Source organism: Panulirus ornatus, unplaced genomic scaffold, assembly GCF_036320965.1.
Source record: "Panulirus ornatus isolate Po-2019 unplaced genomic scaffold, ASM3632096v1 CTG_4196_pilon, whole genome shotgun sequence".
Lineage (NCBI taxonomy): Eukaryota > Metazoa > Arthropoda > Malacostraca > Decapoda > Palinuridae > Panulirus > Panulirus ornatus.
Window position 1 is genome coordinate 73,155 of NW_027264655.1, and position 18,087 is coordinate 91,241.

The following is an 18,087-nucleotide window of genomic DNA, read 5'->3' on the forward strand; positions in this document are numbered from 1 at the left end:
TACTGATCCATTGGGATATGTGTGGCTCCATGCATGTACAAATACAAAGAAAATTCCCTCAATTTCTCTCTGACAAACCTCCACTCTGCCAAAGGATGGGCTTGAACGGGACTCTCCTTCCTACGGTTATGCAAGCCTGCTACCCAAAACGATATATATGAATTTCATCATTTCTAATGCCCTAAATGTATGAAAGAATAGAGAATAAGAGAAGAAAAATTGTTTTTGTCAAATAAGATCTTTAGAGATTATTTGTGGAGCTTAAAAAGGTCCGATTTCTATTTGTGCAATTCGCATGGTCTTGGAAGAGGAAGAATAATCTTAACTGGCAAATCCGTATAGAGTTCTGCCCTGGCGTTTGAGAGCATAAACCACAATGACTGTTTTCCTCTTGGCGTGCTCAGTGTAGGTGACAGCATCACGGATGACGTTTTCTAAGAAAACCTTGATTACACCACGGGTTTCTTCATAGATCAGGCCAGAGGTACGTTTGACTCCTCCATGGCGAGCAAGACGACGAATGGCTGGCTTTGTGATTCCCTGAATGTTGTCACGAAGAACCTTGCGATGACGCTTGGCGCCTCCCTTTCCGCGTCCAGTCATCTTCTCTCACCTCAGCTCTCCAATGTAGTGCAACCCAATGATGATGATGATGACGATGATAGAAAAGTCCCTTCCAAGGAGGGGCGGGAAAAGAGAAGGGGGGAAAGAGCAAGTGAATTTTAGAGGGAGGAAAAAAGCCAGGGCTTAACCCAGCTTGCATAGGGCGATGATGATGAGTGGAGGGCAAGGTTTTATTTTATTTATTCTTTTATTTTTTATTTATCTATTTTATCTTATTTTTAATGTAATTCTTTTTATTTATTTTTCATTTTTTAAGGGATATAGGGGATGGATCGTATCTCTGGCCAATGGACACTAATTTTACCAAGGCGTTCCCCGCATGGACTTAGCAGCAAGATCTGGATGTTGTCCAGGTTGTATATTAAACATGTTACCTGGGTGGTCTATTCCCAGGAGATTGTTGAGTATGATGTATTTAAAATCGCTCTACTTGTCTATCAAACAATTTCCTCCAATAGATGTTTAGCGGAGGCATTCGTGCTCTCTCGTGAAGTTCTGTGTTCCTGATGAACTCGTGCCATTTGATGTTAAAAACCCAACGTAGAGCTTTGTTCTGAATGATTTAGAGTGCACGGATGTTGGATTTGGCTCCGATTTCAAGAGCTGAAGGGGCATATGTGATAAGTGGTCGTATCAATGCTTTGTAGAGGTGCAATTTGGTTTTGAATTGCGCCTCTCTGAATCTATACAATTTTGGGAGCTCCGCTCTCCCAATAGCCTCTCTAAACTGTGTATGTCGGATCATTCTCAGGTGTACATCATAATTTAGACCCAGGACAGTGTTGGTATTTGAGATGGGAATGGGTAAATGTCGGTGTATACGGGGGTGTAGGTAGACATTAGTTATGCTGTATCTCTGACGTACATTAAAGTAAGATATGTTGGATTTTGCAGGATTTGTTTTAATCCTCCATTTTAACTCCCAGAGCAAAACTTGGTCAATTTCCTGTTGGGTTCTACTGATTAGTTGTGTAACATCATCTGCATATTGGAGAGCGATGGAGTCCAGGTGTATAGGATTGGGAAGGTTATTTGAGTAGAGTGTGTAAAGAGTGGGGGCCAGCCTTGGGGTACACCGGCATTTAGGAAGAAGTAGTTTGAGTAAGTGTTTCTGTATTTGATTCGGGTTTTTCTGTTACTATGAGGAAGCTTAATGGTGGGTCGTGGGAGTTGGAATTGGATGCTTAGTTTATACCTCAATTCATCGTGCCACACGGTGTCAAAGGCTTATACAACGTGATGAGTGCGGTCATTTTCTGTGTCCGCGTGTTGTTTTTTATGTAGTTCGTAAGGATGTTGAGTTCATCTTGTGTGGAGCGATGTTGATGAAAGCTAAACTGTTTGTGTGAGAGTAGGCTGTTGTTTGTAAGGTGTTGTTTAAGATTCTTTCAAATGTCTTCCCAATGGACTCAAGTAGGCTGATGGGTTTGTAGTTCATTGCGTCTCTGTCGGATTTGTTGGGTTTAGGTATCATTGTGGTTGTTGCAGTTTTGAAGTCCGCGGGAAAATAGCCAGAGGCTAGTGCCGCGTTGAAGAGGAAGGTGATGGCTCTGATAGTGTTGTTAGGGAGATGTGTAAGTAGCTGGTGACCAATGCCTGAATTTCCTTTGGCTACTTTGGGCGATTTGAGGAGGAGGCATTTGACACCGCTCGATCTTATGGTAGATGTGAGAAGGCGGTCGTGTGAAAGCGATTGGAGGTGTATGATCTGTTCTGGGTAGAAGTGAGTGGGTCTGTTTTGTATGTGTTGTGTGACAATTTGAGTGTTTTCGTACGCCAGAGGGTGAGGGGGGTGAGGGTGAAAGATACCTTCCCAGTGTTTTTCAGAAATGTTGGCAATGTCTTGTGGGTTATGGTGTAGAGTGTTGTCGTCATTTAGCCCATTAAAGTCTGTTTTCGGTATTCCTTTGAGTTTTTGGATTCTGTTCCAAAACTCTTGAGGAGATTTGATTCGGTGTTGTTCTGTTGTGGTGATAAGAGATTTCCAGTGTCTATTGTGGTCTCCTAGAAGGTTGTTGAGTGTGTGGTTTCGTAGGGATGTGAGGACGTCTGTTTTGCTCAAAGCGTCGACGGTAGCATGAGAGGAGTCTTGTTGTTTTGGGAGAAGGGAAGAAGGAGTATCTTGAAGTAAATGAAGATTTGGGGATAGAAATGTCAGCTGCCTGTGTGATTGTTCCATGTATATGTTCTGTTTCTGTGTCTGTTAGCGTTATTGGGTGATTTTCGTAGTTTGTGGTATAAGTGCAGTTGGAGAGAGTGTCTTTGACGCTCTCCAAGTCTGCTCTTTTGTAGTGGTAGTGTGAGGGTGATGGGACGAGGATAGGGTTAGACGAGAGATGGAGAAAGATAGGGATGTGGTCGGAACCACACAGTGGTCCTGGAGACAAGAAATTATGAAGATAATTACTGGCTCTGTTGGAGAAGACAAGGTCAGGTCTGCCTTTTCCTCCTGGGCCAGTGAAGACAGTGTGGAAGTAAGGTCCTAGGAAGTTAAGACGTTTGTAAGAGTATAAAGCGAATAAGTCATCACCATGAGAATTGTTTCTGTTGTGGTGGAAGGTTCTGTGTTGGGCGTTGACGTCAGCTAGAAGGTGTCCATCAGCCAGAGATGCAATCCATCTCCTCCTATATCCTTGAAAAAAAAAAAAAGAAAAACCTTGTCCTCCAATCATCTTTGACCTGCTCATCCTATTTCTCCTATGCAAGCTGGGGTTAAGCCCTCGCTCTTTTCCTCCCTCTAAAATTCACTTCCTCTAACAATTTCTTGCTCGTTCCCCCTTCTTTTTTTCCCGCCCCTCCTTGGAAGGGTCTTTTCTATCATCATCATTGGTTCATTTGTTGTCACCCTCCCAACTTCCAATACCCCCTCCTCACCCCCTAACACATCTCCATCCACCACCCGCCAACCCAACACCAATAATCCAACTGTCTCTCCAAATGCCGATTCCTCTCCCACCCCCACCGTCCCAACTTCCACCACCACGACAGTTCCCCCTGAACCTCCACTCACGAACCCCTCCTCCATCCACCCCTTCCCTTCCCACGCCTAACCCTCCCAGAGGAGCCCCAGAACCTGACCTTGCTGACACTCCAGACAACCTTCCTCCCGTCAAATTCGGCATTCAAATCGTCGACGATGACCCTCTCCCCTCCCCTCTCCCTTCTCCTCTCCCCTCTCCTCTTCCCTCTCCTCACCAGATATATCCCTACCCAAGACTAGAAACATGGTCAAGTGAAGTACTCAAACGGTGGGTCAACGGCCTTCATCGACCCTAGATGCAGAAGGCCGATAAACTTCCAAAAATCGTAAATGCTTAAGATCTTACAGTTTAACGTGCGCAGCTATCACCGTAGCCGTTATCTGATTGTCACACTTCTCGAAGAGAAGAGACCCGATGTTGTGATACTTAACAGCACATGTATCACCAACAGGTACAAAATCAGACACTGCGGGTATACATCACGACAGTCTCCAGACAGTAGACACGAGGGAGTCGCTATCCTTACACGCAACACTATCGAACACGAATACGTCGCCACTTCATGGCAATTCGAACACTTTTTAGCAGTTAAGATAAACATGGCTTTTTCATCTTTTGCACTACATACTCTAGACCCAACACTACCATTCCACTCCACAGTATTCAATTACACACATATCCCAGTCTACCTTCTAGCTGACCTCAACGCCCAACACAGAACCTTCCACCACAACAGAAACAATTCTCATGGTGATGACTTATTCGCCTTATACTCTTACAAACGTCTGAACTTCCTAGGACCTTACTTCCACACTGTCTTCACTGGCCCAGGAGGAAAAGGCAGACCTGACCTTGTCTTCTCCAACAGAGCCAGTAATTATCTTCATAATTTCTTGTCTCTAGGACCACTGTGTGGTTCCGACCACATCCCTATCTTTCTTCATCTCTCGTCTAACCCTATCCACGTCTCATCACCCTCACACTACCACTACAAAAGAGCAGACTTGGAGAGCTTCAAAGACACTCTCTCCAACTGCACTTACACTACAAACTACGAAAATCACCCAATAACACTAATAGATGCAGAAGTAGAACATATACATGGAACAATCACACAGGCAGCTGACATTTCTATCCCTAAATCTTCATTTACTTCAAGATACTCCGTCTTTCCTTCTCCTAAAACAACAAGACTCCTCTCGTGCTACCGTCTACGCTTTGAGCAAAACAGACATCCTCACATCCCTACGAAACCACACACTCAACACCCTTCTAGAAGACCACAATAGACACTGGAAATCTCTTATCACCACAACAGAACAACACCGAATCAAATCTCCTCAAGAGTTTTGGAACAGAATCCAAAAACTCAAAGGAATACCGAAAACAGACTTTAATGGGCTAAATGACAACAACACTCTATACCATAACCCACAAGACATTGCCAACATTTTTGAAAAACACTGGGAAGGTATCTTTCACCCTCACCCCCCTCACCCTCTGGCGTACGAAAACACTCAAATTGTCACACAACACATACAAAACAGACCCACTCACTTCTACCCAGAACAGATCATACACCTCCAATCGCTTTCACACGACCACCTTCTTATATCTACCATAAGATCGAGCGGTGTCAAATGCCTCCTCCTCAAATTGCCCAAGGTAGCCCCAGGTAATTCAGGCATCGGTCACCAGCTACTTACACATCTCCCTAACAACACTATCAGAGCCATCACCTTCCTCTTCAACGCGGCACTAGCCTCTGGCTATTTTCCCGCGGACTTCAAAACTACAACGACCACAATGATACCTAAACCCAACAAATCCAACAGAGACGCAATGAACTACAAACCCATCAGCCTACTTGAGTCCATTGGGAAGACATTTGAAAGAATCTTAAACACCTTACAAACAACAGCCTACTCTCACACAAACAGTTTAGCTTTCATCAACATCGCTCCACACAAGATGAACTCAACATCCTTACGAACTACATAAAAAACAACATGCGGACACAGAAAATGACCGTACTCATCACGTTGAAAAAGTCTTTGACACTGTGTGGCACGATGGCACCGTGTGGCACGATCTCCACAAACAAAGCCCAGTACACTACGTCCAGTGCACTCTGTCTCCAGACATAAAGGCCAGTGGACTTCTCCAGACATGGAAGCTAGTAGACCACGTCTCCAGACAAGGAGGCCAGTGAACTCCGTCTCCAGACATGGAGGCTAGCGGTCTCTGTCTAAAGACATGGAGGCCAGTGGACTCCGTCTCCATACATGGAAGTTAGAGAACCCCGTCTCCACTAACAAAGCCCAGTACACCCCGTCTCTAGACATGGAGTCCAGTGCACTCTATCTCCAGACATGAAGGATAGTGGACCCCGTTTATAGATATGGAGGTTGGAGAACCCCGTCTCCAGACATAGAGGCTATTGGACTCCGTCTCCAGACATAAAGACCAGTGGACTTTGTATCCAGACGTGGAGGCCAGTAGACCACGTCTCCAGACAAGGAGGCCAGTGAGCTCCGTCTCTAGTCATGGAGGCTAGCGGACTCTATCTAAAGACATGGAGGTCAGAGGACTCCGTCTCCAGACATGGAGGCCACTGTACACCGTCTACAGATATGAAGGCTTGTAGTCTCCTTCTTCAGACTTGCGGGACAGTGTACTCCGTTTCCAGACATGGAGACCAGTGGACTCCGTCTCCATACATGAAGGCCAGTGGACACCGTTTCTAGATATCGAGATAAGTGATCCCGTTTCCAGACATGGAGGGCAGTGGACTTCGTCTCCATACAAGGAGGCCAGTGGACTTCGTCTCCTTACATGGAGGCCAATGGACATCGTTTCTAGACACAGAGACCAGTAGACGCCGTTTCTAGAAATAGAGGCCAGTGGACTCCGTCTCCAGACAGAAAGGCTAATGGACTTCGTCTCCAGACATTGAGGCCAATGGACGCCGTCTCCAGAGATGAACGACAGTGGACCCAGTCTCCAGGCATGGAGGCCAGTGAACTCCATCTCCAGACATAGAGGTCAGTGGATTCTGTCTCCAGAACGTGAAGCCAGTGTACTCCGTCTCTAGACATGGGGGCTAGTGGATTCCATCTCCAGATATGGAGGCCAGTGGATTGCATCTCTACACATGAAGGGCAATGGACTCCGTCTCCAGTCATGGAGGCCAGTGGACTCCGTCTCCAGATATGAAGGCCAGTGGACTCCGTCTCCAGACATGAAAGCCAGTGCACTTGGTCTCCAGACATGGAGGCTAGAGGATTCCATCTCCAGAAATGGACACCAGTGGACTTCGTCTACAAATATGAAGACAAAAGGCTTCCGTCTTCTGACATAAAGGCCAGTGGAACCCGTCTCTGGAACTGGAGGATAGTGGACTCCGTCTCCAGACATCAAAGGAAGTGGACTCCTTCTCTAGACATGAAGGCAACTAGACCCTGTCTCCAGACATTGGTGCTAGTGGGCCCCGTCTCCAAACATGGAGGCCAGTGGACTTCGTCTCTAGACGTGGGGGCCGGTGGACATCGTTTCTAGACATGGAGTGGATTCCGTTTCCAGACTTGAAGGCTAGTGGACTCCAATCCAATATGAAGGCCAATCGACTCCGTCTCCATACAAGAAGGCCAGTGGACACCGTTTCTAGATATCGAGACCAGTGAACCCCGTTTCCAGACATGGAGGGCAGTGGACTTCGTCTCCATACAAGGAGGCCAGTGGACTTCGTCTCCTTACATGGAGGCCAATGGACATCGTTTCCAGACATAGAGACTAGTAGATCCCGTTTATAGAAATAGAGGCCAGTGGCCTCCATCTCCAGGCAGGAATGCTAATGGACTCCGAGTCCAGACGTTGAGGCCAATGGACGCCGTCTCCATAGATGAACGCCAGTGGACCCAGTTTCCAGACATGGAGGCCAGTGAAGTCCATCTCTAGACATAGAGGTCAGTGGATTCCGTCTCCAGAACGTGAGGCCAGTGTACTCCGTCTCCAGACATGGATGCTAGTGGATTCCATCTCAAGTAATGGAGGCTAGTTTACTACATCTCCTCACATGGAGGCCAGTGGACTCCGTCTCGAGAACTGCAGGGTAGAGGACTCCATTTCCAGTCATGGAGGCCAGTAGACTCCACCTCCAGATATGAAGGCCAGTGGACCCCTTCTTTAGACATGAAGGAAACTAGGTCCTTTCTCCAGACATGGAGGTTAGTGGACCCCGTCGACAGACATGGAGGCTAGAGGACCCCGTCTCCACAAACAACGTCCAGTACACTCCGATTCTAGACATGGAGTCCAGTGCACTCTATCTCCTGGTATGAAGGCTGGTGGACTCCGTTTCCAGATATGGAGGCTAGAGGACCCCGTCTCCAGGTATGGAGGCTATTGGACTCCGTCTCCAGACATAAAGGCCAATGGATTTCGTAACCAGACATGGAGGCTAGTAGACCACGTCTCCAGACAAGGAGGCCAGTGGACTATGTCTCGAGACATGGAGGCTAGCGGACTCTGTCTACAAACATGGAGGCCAGTGGACTCCGTCTCCATACATGGAGGCTAGAGGAACCCGTCTCCACAAACAACGTCCAGTACACTCCGTTTCTAGACATGGAGTCCAGTGCACTCTATCTCCAGACATGAAGGCTGGTGGACTCCGTTTCCAGATATGGAGGCTAGAGGACCCCGTCTCCAGATATGGAGGCTATTGGACTCCGTCTCCAAACATAAATGCCAATGGACTTCGAAACCAGACATGGAGGCTAGTAGACCACGTCTCCAGACGAGGAGGCCAGTGAACTCCGTCTCCAGACATGGAGGCTAGCGGTCTCTGTCTAAAGACATGGAGGCCAGTGGACTCCGTCTCCATACATGGAGGCTAGAGGACCCCGTCTCAACAAACAGAGCCTAGTACACTCCGTCTCCAGACATGGATTCCAGTTCAATCTATCTCCTGACATGAAGGGTAGTGGACACCGTTTCCAGGTATGGAGGCTAGAGGACCCCGTCTCCAGACATAGAGGCTATTGGACTCCGTATCCAGACGTAAAGGCCAGTGGATTTCGTCTCCAGACGTGGAGGCCAGTGGACCACGTCTCCAGACAAGGAGGCCAGTGAACTCGGTCTCCAGACATGGAGGCCACTGTACACAGTCTACAGATATGAAGGCTTGTAGTCTCCTTCTTCAGACTTGAAGGCCAGTGCATTCCGTTTCCAGACATGGAGACCAGTGGACTCCGTCTCCATACAAGAAAGCCAGTGGACACCGTTTCTAGATATCGAGACCAGTGAACCCCGTTTCCAGACATGGAGGGCAGTGGACTTCGTCTCCATACAAGGAGGCCAGTGGACTTCGTCTCCTTACATGGAGGCCAATGGACGCCGTCTCCAGAGATGAACGACAGTGGACCCAGTCTCCAGGCATGGAGGCCAGTGAACTCCATCTCCAGACATAGAGGTCAGTGGATTCTGTCTCCAGAACGTGAAGCCAGTGTACTCCGTCTCTAGACATGGGGGCTAGTGGATTCCATCTCCAGATATGGAGGCCAGTGGATTGCATCTCTACACATGAAGGGCAATGGACTCCGTCTCCAGTCATGGAGGCCAGTGGACTCCGTCTCCAGATATGAAGGCCAGTGGACTCCGTCTCCAGACATGAAAGCCAGTGCACTTGGTCTCCAGACATGGAGGCTAGAGGATTCCATCTCCAGAAATGGACACCAGTGGACTTCGTCTACAAATATGAAGACAAAAGGCTTCCGTCTTCTGACATAAAGGCCAGTGGAACCCGTCTCTGGAACTGGAGGATAGTGGACTCCGTCTCCAGACATCAAAGGAAGTGGACTCCTTCTCTAGACATGAAGGCAACTAGACCCTGTCTCCAGACATTGGTGCTAGTGGGCCCCGTCTCCAAACATGGAGGCCAGTGGACTTCGTCTCTAGACGTGGGGGCCGGTGGACATCGTTTCTAGACATGGAGTGGATTCCGTCTCCAGACTTGAAGGCTAGTGGATTCCAATCCAATATGAAGGCCAATCGACTCCGTCTCCATACAAGAAGGCCAGTGGACACCGTTTCTAGATATCGAGACCAGTGAACCCCGTTTCCAGACATGGAGGGCAGTGGACTTCGTCTCCATACAAGGAGGCCAGTGGACTTCGTCTCCTTACATGGAGGCCAATGGACATCGTTTCCAGACATAGAGACTAGTAGATCCCGTTTATAGAAATAGAGGCCAGTGGCCTCCATCTCCAGGCAGGAATGCTAATGGACTCCGAGTCCAGACGTTGAGGCCAATGGACGCCGTCTCCATAGATGAACGCCAGTGGACCCAGTTTCCAGACATGGAGGCCAGTGAAGTCCATCTCTAGACATAGAGGTCAGTGGATTCCGTCTCCAGAACGTGAGACCAGTGTACTCCGTCTCCAGACATGGATGCTAGTGGATTCCATCTCAAGTAATGGAGGCTAGTTTACTACATCTCCTCACATGGAGGCCAGTGGACTCCGTCTCGAGAACTGCAGGGTAGAGGACTCCATTTCCAGTCATGGAGGCCAGTAGACTCCACCTCCAGATATGAAGGCCAGTGGACCCCTTCTTTAGACATGAAGGAAACTAGGTCCTTTCTCCAGACATGGAGGTTAGTGGACCCCGTCTACAGACATGGAGGCTAGAGGACCCCGTCTCCACAAACAACGTCCAGTACACTCCGATTCTAGACATGGAGTCCAGTGCACTCTATCTCCTGGTATGAAGGCTGGTGGACTCCGTTTCCAGATATGGAGGCTAGAGGACCCCGTCTCCAGGTATGGAGGCTATTGGACTCCGTCTCCAGACATAAAGGCCAATGGATTTCGTAACCAGACATGGAGGCTAGTAGACCACGTCTCCAGACAAGGAGGCCAGTGGACTATGTCTCGAGACATGGAGGCTAGCGGACTCTGTCCACAAACATGGAGGCCAGTGGACTCCGTCTCCATACATGGAGGCTAGAGGAACCCGTCTCCACAAACAACGTCCAGTACACTCTGTTTCTAGACATGGAGTCCAATGCACTCTATCTCCAGACATGAAGGCTGGTGGACTCCGTTTCCAGACTCCACACATTGAGGCCAATGGACGCCGTCTCCATTGATGAACGTCAGTGGACACAGTTTCCAGACATGGAGGCCAGTGAACTCCATCTCCAGACATAGAGGTCAGTGGATTCCGTCTCCAGAACGTGAGGCCAGTGTACTCCGTCTCCAGACATGGATGCTAGTGGATTCCATCTCAAGTAATGGAGGCTAGTGGACTACATATCCACACATGGAAGCCATTGGACTCCGTCTCGAGAACTGCAGGGTAGAGGACTTAATTTCCAGTCATGGAGGCCAGTGGACTCCACCTCCAGATATGAAGGCCAGTGGACTCCATCTCCAGACATGAAAGCCAGTGTACTCCGTCTCCAGACATGGATCCTAGAGGATTCCATCTCCAGAAATGGGCACCAGTGGACTTCGTCTGCAAATATGAAGACCACTGGCCTCCGTCTTCAGACATGAAGGCCAGTGGAATCCGTCTCTAGAACTGGAGGCTGGTGGATTCCGTCTCCAGACATAAAAGGAAGTGGACTCCTTCTCTGGACAGGAAGGCAACTAGACCCTGTCTCCAGGCATGGAGGCTAGTGGACCCCGTCTCAAAACATGGAGGCTAATGGACTCCGTCTCTAAACGTGGAGGCCAGTGGACATCGTTTCTAGACATGGAGACCAGTGGACCCCGTCTACAGACAATAAGGCCAGTAGACTCCGTCCTCAGACATGGAGACTAGTAGACTCCGTCTCCAGACAAGAAGGTCAGTAGACTCCATCTCCAGAAACGAAGGCCAGTGGACTCCGTCTCCAGACATGGAGGCCCGTGGACTTCGTCTACAGACAATAAAGCCAGTGGACTCCGTCCTCAGACATGGAGACTAGAAGACACCCTCTCCAGACATGAAGGTCAGTAACTCCATCTCCAGAACCGGAGGCCAGTAGACTCCGTCTCCCAACATGAAGGCCACAGGACCCAGTATCCAGACATGGAGGGTAGTGGACCCCGTCTCCAGGCAAGGAGGCCAGTACACTCCGTCTCCAGACATGGAGAATTGTGTACTCTATTGGAGGCTAGAGGACCCCGTCTCCAGATATGGAGGCTATTGGACTCCGTCTCCAAACATAAAGGCCAATGGACTTCGAAACCAGACATGGAGGCTAGTAGACCACGTCTCCAGACGAGGAGGCCAGTGAACTCCGTCTCCAGACATGGAGGCTAGCGGTCTCTGTCTAAAGACATGGAGGCCAGTGGACTCCGTCTCCATACATGGAGGCTAGAGGACCCCGTCTCAACAAACAGAGCCTAGTACACTCCGTCTCCAGACATGGATTCCAGTTCAATCTATCTCCTGACATGAAGGCTAGTGGACACAGTTTCCAGGTATGGAGGCTAGAGGACCCCGCCTCCAGACATAGAGGCTATTGGACTCCGTATCCAGACGTAAAGGCCAGTGGATTTCGTCTCCAGACGTGGAGGCCAGTGGACCACGTCTCCAGACAAGGAGGCCAGTGAACTCCGTCTCCAGACATGGAGGCCACTGTACACAGTCTACAGATATGAAGGCTTGTAGTCTCCTTCTTCAGACTTGAAGGCCAGTGTATTCCGTTTCCAGACATGGAGACCAGTGGACTCCGTCTCCATACAAGAAAGCCAGTGGACACCGTTTCTAGATATCGAGACCAGTGAACCCCGTTTCCAGACATGGAGGGCAGTGGACTTCGTCTCCATACAAGGAGGCCAGTGGACTTCGTCTCCTTACATGGAGGCCAATGGACATCGTTTCTAGACATAGAGACCAGTAGACGCCGTTTCTAGAAATAGAGGCCAGTGGCCTCCGTCTCCTGGGAGGAATGCTAATGGACTCCGACTCCAGACATTGAGGCCAATGGACGCCGTCTCCATAGATGAACGCCAGTGGACACAGTTTCCAGAAATGGAGGCCAGTGAACTCCATCTCCAGACATAGAGGTCAGTGGATTCCATCTCCAGAACGTGAGGCCAGTGTACTCCGTCTCCAGACATGGATGCTAGTGGATTCCATCTCAAGTAATGGAGCCTAGTGGACTACATCTCCACACATGGAGGCCAGTGGACTCCGTCTCGAGAACTGCAGGGTAGAGGACTTAATTTTCAGTCATGGAGGCCAGTGGACTCCACCTCCAGATATGAAGGCCAGTGGACTCCATCTCCAGACACGAAAGCCAGTGTACTCCGTCTCCAGACATGGATCCTAGAGGATTCCATCTCCAGAAATAGACACTAGTGGACTTCGTCTACAAATATGAAGACCACTGGCTTCCGATGTCAGACATGAAGGCCAGTGAGACCTGTCTCTAGAACTGGAGGCTGGTGGACTCCGTCTCCAGACATAAAAGGAAGTGGAATCCTTCTCTGGCCATGAAGGCAACTAGACTCTGTCTCCAGACATGGAGGCTAGTGGACCCCGTCTCCAAACATGGAGGCTAATGGACTCCGTCTCTAAAGGTGGAGGCCAGTGGACATTGTTTCTAGACATGGAGACCCCGTCTACAGACAATAAGGCCAGTAGACTCCGTCCTCAGACATGGAGACTAGTAGACTCCGTCTCCAGACATGAAGGTCAGTAGACTCCATCTCCAGAAACGGAGGCCAGTGGACTCCATCTCCAGACATGGAGGCCCGTGGACTTCGTCTACAGACAATAAGGCCAGTGGACTCCGTCCTCAGACATGGAGACTAGTAGACTCCGTTTCCAGACATGAAGGTCAGTAGACTCCATCTCCAGAACCGGAGGCGAGTAGACTCTGTCTCCCAACATGAAGGCCACAGGACCCAGTATCCAGACATGGAGGGTAGTGGACCCTGTCTCCAGGCAAGGAGGCCAATACACTCCGTCTCCAGACATGGAGAATAATGTACTCTATCTGCAGATATGAAGGCAAGTGGACCCCGATACCAGATATGGAAGCCAGGAATGTAGGCTTTTGGACTCCGTGTCCAGACATAAAGGCTAGTGGACTTCGTATCGAGACATGGAGGCCAGTGGACCCCGTCTCCAGACACGGAAGCCACTGGACACCGTCTCTATATATGAAGGGAAGTAGACTCCGTCTCCAGACATGAAGGCCAGTGTACTTTGCCTCCAGACATGGAGGTTAGTAGATTCCGTCTCCAGATATGGAGGCCGGTGGACTACTTTTTCAGATATGGAGGCTAGTAGATTTGGTTTAAATACATGGAGGGTAGTGGACTCCTCCTCTTGATATGGAGGCCACTGGACCCCGTCTCCAGATATTAAGGCCAGTAGACTCTGTTTCCAGAGAGTAAGGCCAGTGGATTCCGCCTCCAAGAATGGAGGCCAGTGGACTCCGTCTCCAGACCTAAAGACCAATGGACACCGTTCCCACACATCGAGGCCAGCGGATTCCGTTTCGAAACATGGAGGCCAGTGGACTCCGTTTTCAGATATGGAGGGTAGTGGACCCTGTCTCCAAACATGGAAGATCAGTGGACTCCGTCTCCAGACATGAAAGCCAGTGTACTCCGTCACCAGACGGAGTACAGATGGAGTCTAGAGAATCCCATCTCCAGATAAGGACGCCACTGGACTCCGTCTCTATATATGAAGGCCAGTGGACTGCACCGACAGACACAGAGGCCAGTAGACCCCGTTTCCTGACATGAAGGCCAGTGGATTCCGTCTCCAGACATGGAGGAAAGTGGAATCCGTATCCAGACAAGAAAGGACAGTGGACTCCGTCTAGAGACCCAGAGGCTAGTGAAACCCATCTCCAGACATGGAGGTCAGAGAACCATGTCTCCAGACATTGAGGGTAGTGGAATCCGTCGAAAGGCATGGAGGTTAGTGGACTCTTTCCCCAGACATGAGGGCCACTGGACACCTTTTCCTAACATCGTGGCCAGTGGACATCATTTCCGGACATAGAGGCCAGTGGACTCCATCTCCATACATGGAGGCAGGTGGACATCGTTCTAGACATGGAGACCAATGGACTCCGTCTCCAGACATGAAGTCTAGTGGACTCCATCTCCTGACACAGAGGTCAGTGGATTCCGTCTCCAGACAGGAAGGACAGTGTACTCCGTCTCGAAACATGGAGCTTAGTGGATTTCATCTCCAGATATGGAGCCTAGTGGACTCCATCTCCACACGTAGAGTTCTGAGCACTCCATCTCCAGAACTGGAAGGTAGTGGGCTCCAACTCCAGACATGGAGGCCATTGGACTCCATCTCTAGACATGAAGGCAACCGGACCCCGTCTCCAGACATAGAGGCTAGAGGATTCATCTCCAGACATGGACACCAGTGGACTCCGTCTACAAATATGCAGGACAGTGGCTTCCGTCTTCAGACATGGAGGCCAATGGAACCCGTCTTTGGAACTGGAGGATAGTGGACTCCGTCTCCACATATCAAGGCCAATGGACTCCTTCTTTAGACATGAAGGCAACTAGACCCTTCCTCCAGACATGGAGGCTACTCGACCCCGTCTCCAGATATGGAGGCCAGTGGACTTCGTCACCAGATAATGGAGGCCAGAGGACATCGTTTCTAGACATGGAGACCAGTGGACTCCGTCTCCAGACTTGAAGGCTAGAGAACTTCGATGCAGACATGGAGGCCAATGGACTCCTTCTCCAGATATAAAGGCCAGTAGACCCAGTCTCCAGAAATGGAGGCCAGTGGACTCCATCTCCTGGTATAGAGGTCAGTGGATTCCGTCTCCAAAACGCGAGGCCAATGTACTTCGTCCCCAAACATGGAGGCTAATGGATTTCATCTCCAGAAATGGAGACTAGTGGACTCCATCTCCACACTTGGAGGCCTGTAGACTCCGTCTCCAGAACTGGAAGGTAGTGGACTCCGTCTCCAAACATGGAGGCCATTAGACTCCGTCTCTAGACGTGGAGGCAATTGGATCCCGTCTCCAGACATGGAGGCTAATGAACCACGTCTCCAGACATGGAGGCCAGTGGACTCCATATCTAGAAATGGAGGCCGATGGATACCATTTCCAGACATCGAGGCCAGCGGACCCCGTTTCCAGACATGGAACCCAGTGGACTCCGTCTACAGACATGAAAGACAGTGTACTCCGTCTCCAGACATGGAGACTACAGGATTCCATCTCTAGACATGGAGACCAGTGGACTCCGTCTCCAGATATGGAGGTCATTGGACAACGTCTCTAGATATGAAGGGAAGTAGACTCCGTCTCCAGACATGAAGGCCAGTGCATTCCTCTCCAGACATGGAGGCCAGTGTACTCCACCTCCAGACATGGATGATAGTAGATTCCGTCTTCAGACATGGAGCTAATGGACTCCGTCTCCAGTTATGGAGATTAGTGGATTTTGTCTAAATACATGGAGGCTTGTGGACTCCGCCTCTCGATATGGAGGCCACTGGACACCGTCTCCAGATATTAAGGCCAGTGGACACCATTTCCACACATCGAGGCCAGCGGATTCCGTTTCGAAACAGTGAGGCCAGTGGACTCCGTTTCTAGATATGGAGGTCAGTTGACCACGTCTCCAAACATGGAGGTCAGTGGACTCCGTCTCCAGACATGAAAGCCAGTGAGCTCCGTCTCCAGACGTGGAGGCTAGAGAATTCCATCTCCAGATATGGACGCCACTGGACTCCGTCTCCATATATGAAGGCCAGTGGACTGCACCTCCAAACTTAGAGGCCAGTAGACCCCGTTTCCTGACGTGAAGGCCAGTGGGTACCGTCTTAAAACATGAAGGACAGTGGAATCCGTATCAACACAAGAAAGCACAGTGGACTCCGTCTAGTGACCTAGAAGCCAGTGAACCCCGTTTCCAGACATGGAGGGTAGTGGTATCTGTCGAAAGACATTGAAGTTAGTGGACTTTTTATCCAGACATAAGGGTCACTGGACACCTTTTCCAGACATCGAGGCCAGTGAACCCCGTTTCCGGACATGGAGGTCAGTGGACTCCTTCTCCATACATGAAGGCCAGTGGACATTGTCTCCAGACATGGAGGCCAGCAGACTCTATCTCCTGACATAAAGGTCAGTGGATTCCGTCTCCAGAACGCGAGGCCAGTGTACGCAGTTTCCAGACATGGAGGCCAGTGGATCTCATCTCCAGATATGGAGACTTGTGGACTCCATCTCCACAAGTGGAGGCAAGTAGACTCCGTCTCCAGAACTGGAAGGTAGTGGACTCCGTCTCCAGACTTGTTGGCCATTGGACTCCGTCTCTAGACATGAAGGCAACTGGACTCCGGCTCCTGACATGGAGGCTAGAGGATTCCATCTCCAGCCATGGACACCATTGGACTCCATCTACAAATATGAAGAACAGTGGCTTCCGTCTTCAGACATGGAGGCCAGTGGAACCCCTCTCTATAACTGGAGGGTAGTGGACTCCATCTCCAGACATCGAGGCCAGTGGACACCGTCTTCAGACATGATGGCCAGTGTACTCCGTCTCTGGACATGGAGGCTAGAGAATTCCATCTCTAGACATGGAGACTAGTGGACTCCGTCTACAAATATGAAGGCCAGTGGCTTCCGTCTTCAGACATGCAGGCCAGTGGAACCCCTCTCTGGAAGTGGAGGATAGTGGACTCCGCTTACAGATATCGAGGCCAGTGGACTTCGTCTCTAGACATGAAGGCAACTAGACTCTGTCTACAGACATGGAGGCTACTGGATCCCGTCTCTAGACATGGAGGCCAGTGGACACCTTCTCTAGACATGAAGGCAACTAGACCCTTTCTCCAGACATGGAGGCTAGTGGACCCCATGTCCACACAAGGAGGCCAGTGGACTTCGTCTCCAGATAATGGAGGCCAGAGGACATCGTTTCTAGACATGGATACCAATGGACTCCGTCTTCAGACTTGAAGGCTAGTGGACTCCGATCCAGACATGGAAGTAATTTGGACTCCGTCTCTAGACATGAAGGCAATTGGACCCTGTCTCCAGACATAGAGGCTAATGGACTCTATCTCCAGACATGGAGGGCGGTGGACACCGTTTCCAGACATCGAGGCCAGCGGACCCCGTTTCCAGACATGGAACCTAGTGGACTCCATCTCCAGACATGATGGCCAGTGTACTCCGTCTCCAGACATGGAGGCTAGAGGATTCCATCTCTAGACATGGAGACTAGTGGACTCCGTCTACAAATATGAAGGCCAGTGCCTTCCGTCTTCAAACATGGAGGCCACAGGACCCCGCCTCCAGACATGGAGGCTAGTGAACCCGTCTCCACACATAAAGGCCAGTACACTCCGTCTCCAGACATGGAAGACAAGGTACTCTATCTCTAGACATGAAGGCAGGTGGACCCCGTTACCACATATGGAAGCCAGTGGACTCAGTCTGTAGACAATATAGGATAGTGGACTCTTT

The 18,087-nt window shown here is 49.9% G+C and overlaps 1 protein-coding gene across 1 annotated transcript; it reads right to left on the reverse strand.

Moving 5' to 3' along the window:
- Positions 1 to 321: 321 nt before the first annotated feature.
- LOC139748469 (histone H4-like) lies at positions 322 to 603 on the reverse strand. The gene has a single exon (XM_071661552.1). It carries the CDS (start codon positions 601 to 603, stop codon positions 322 to 324), a length of 282 nt encoding a protein of 93 aa, XP_071517653.1.
- Positions 604 to 18,087: the final 17,484 nt, after the last annotated feature.

Excerpts from the sequence above, each read along its gene's own strand:
- LOC139748469 (XM_071661552.1), bottom strand. The coding sequence starts at position 603 with ATGACTGGACGCGGAAAGGGAGGCGCCAAGCGTCATCGCAAGGTTCTT.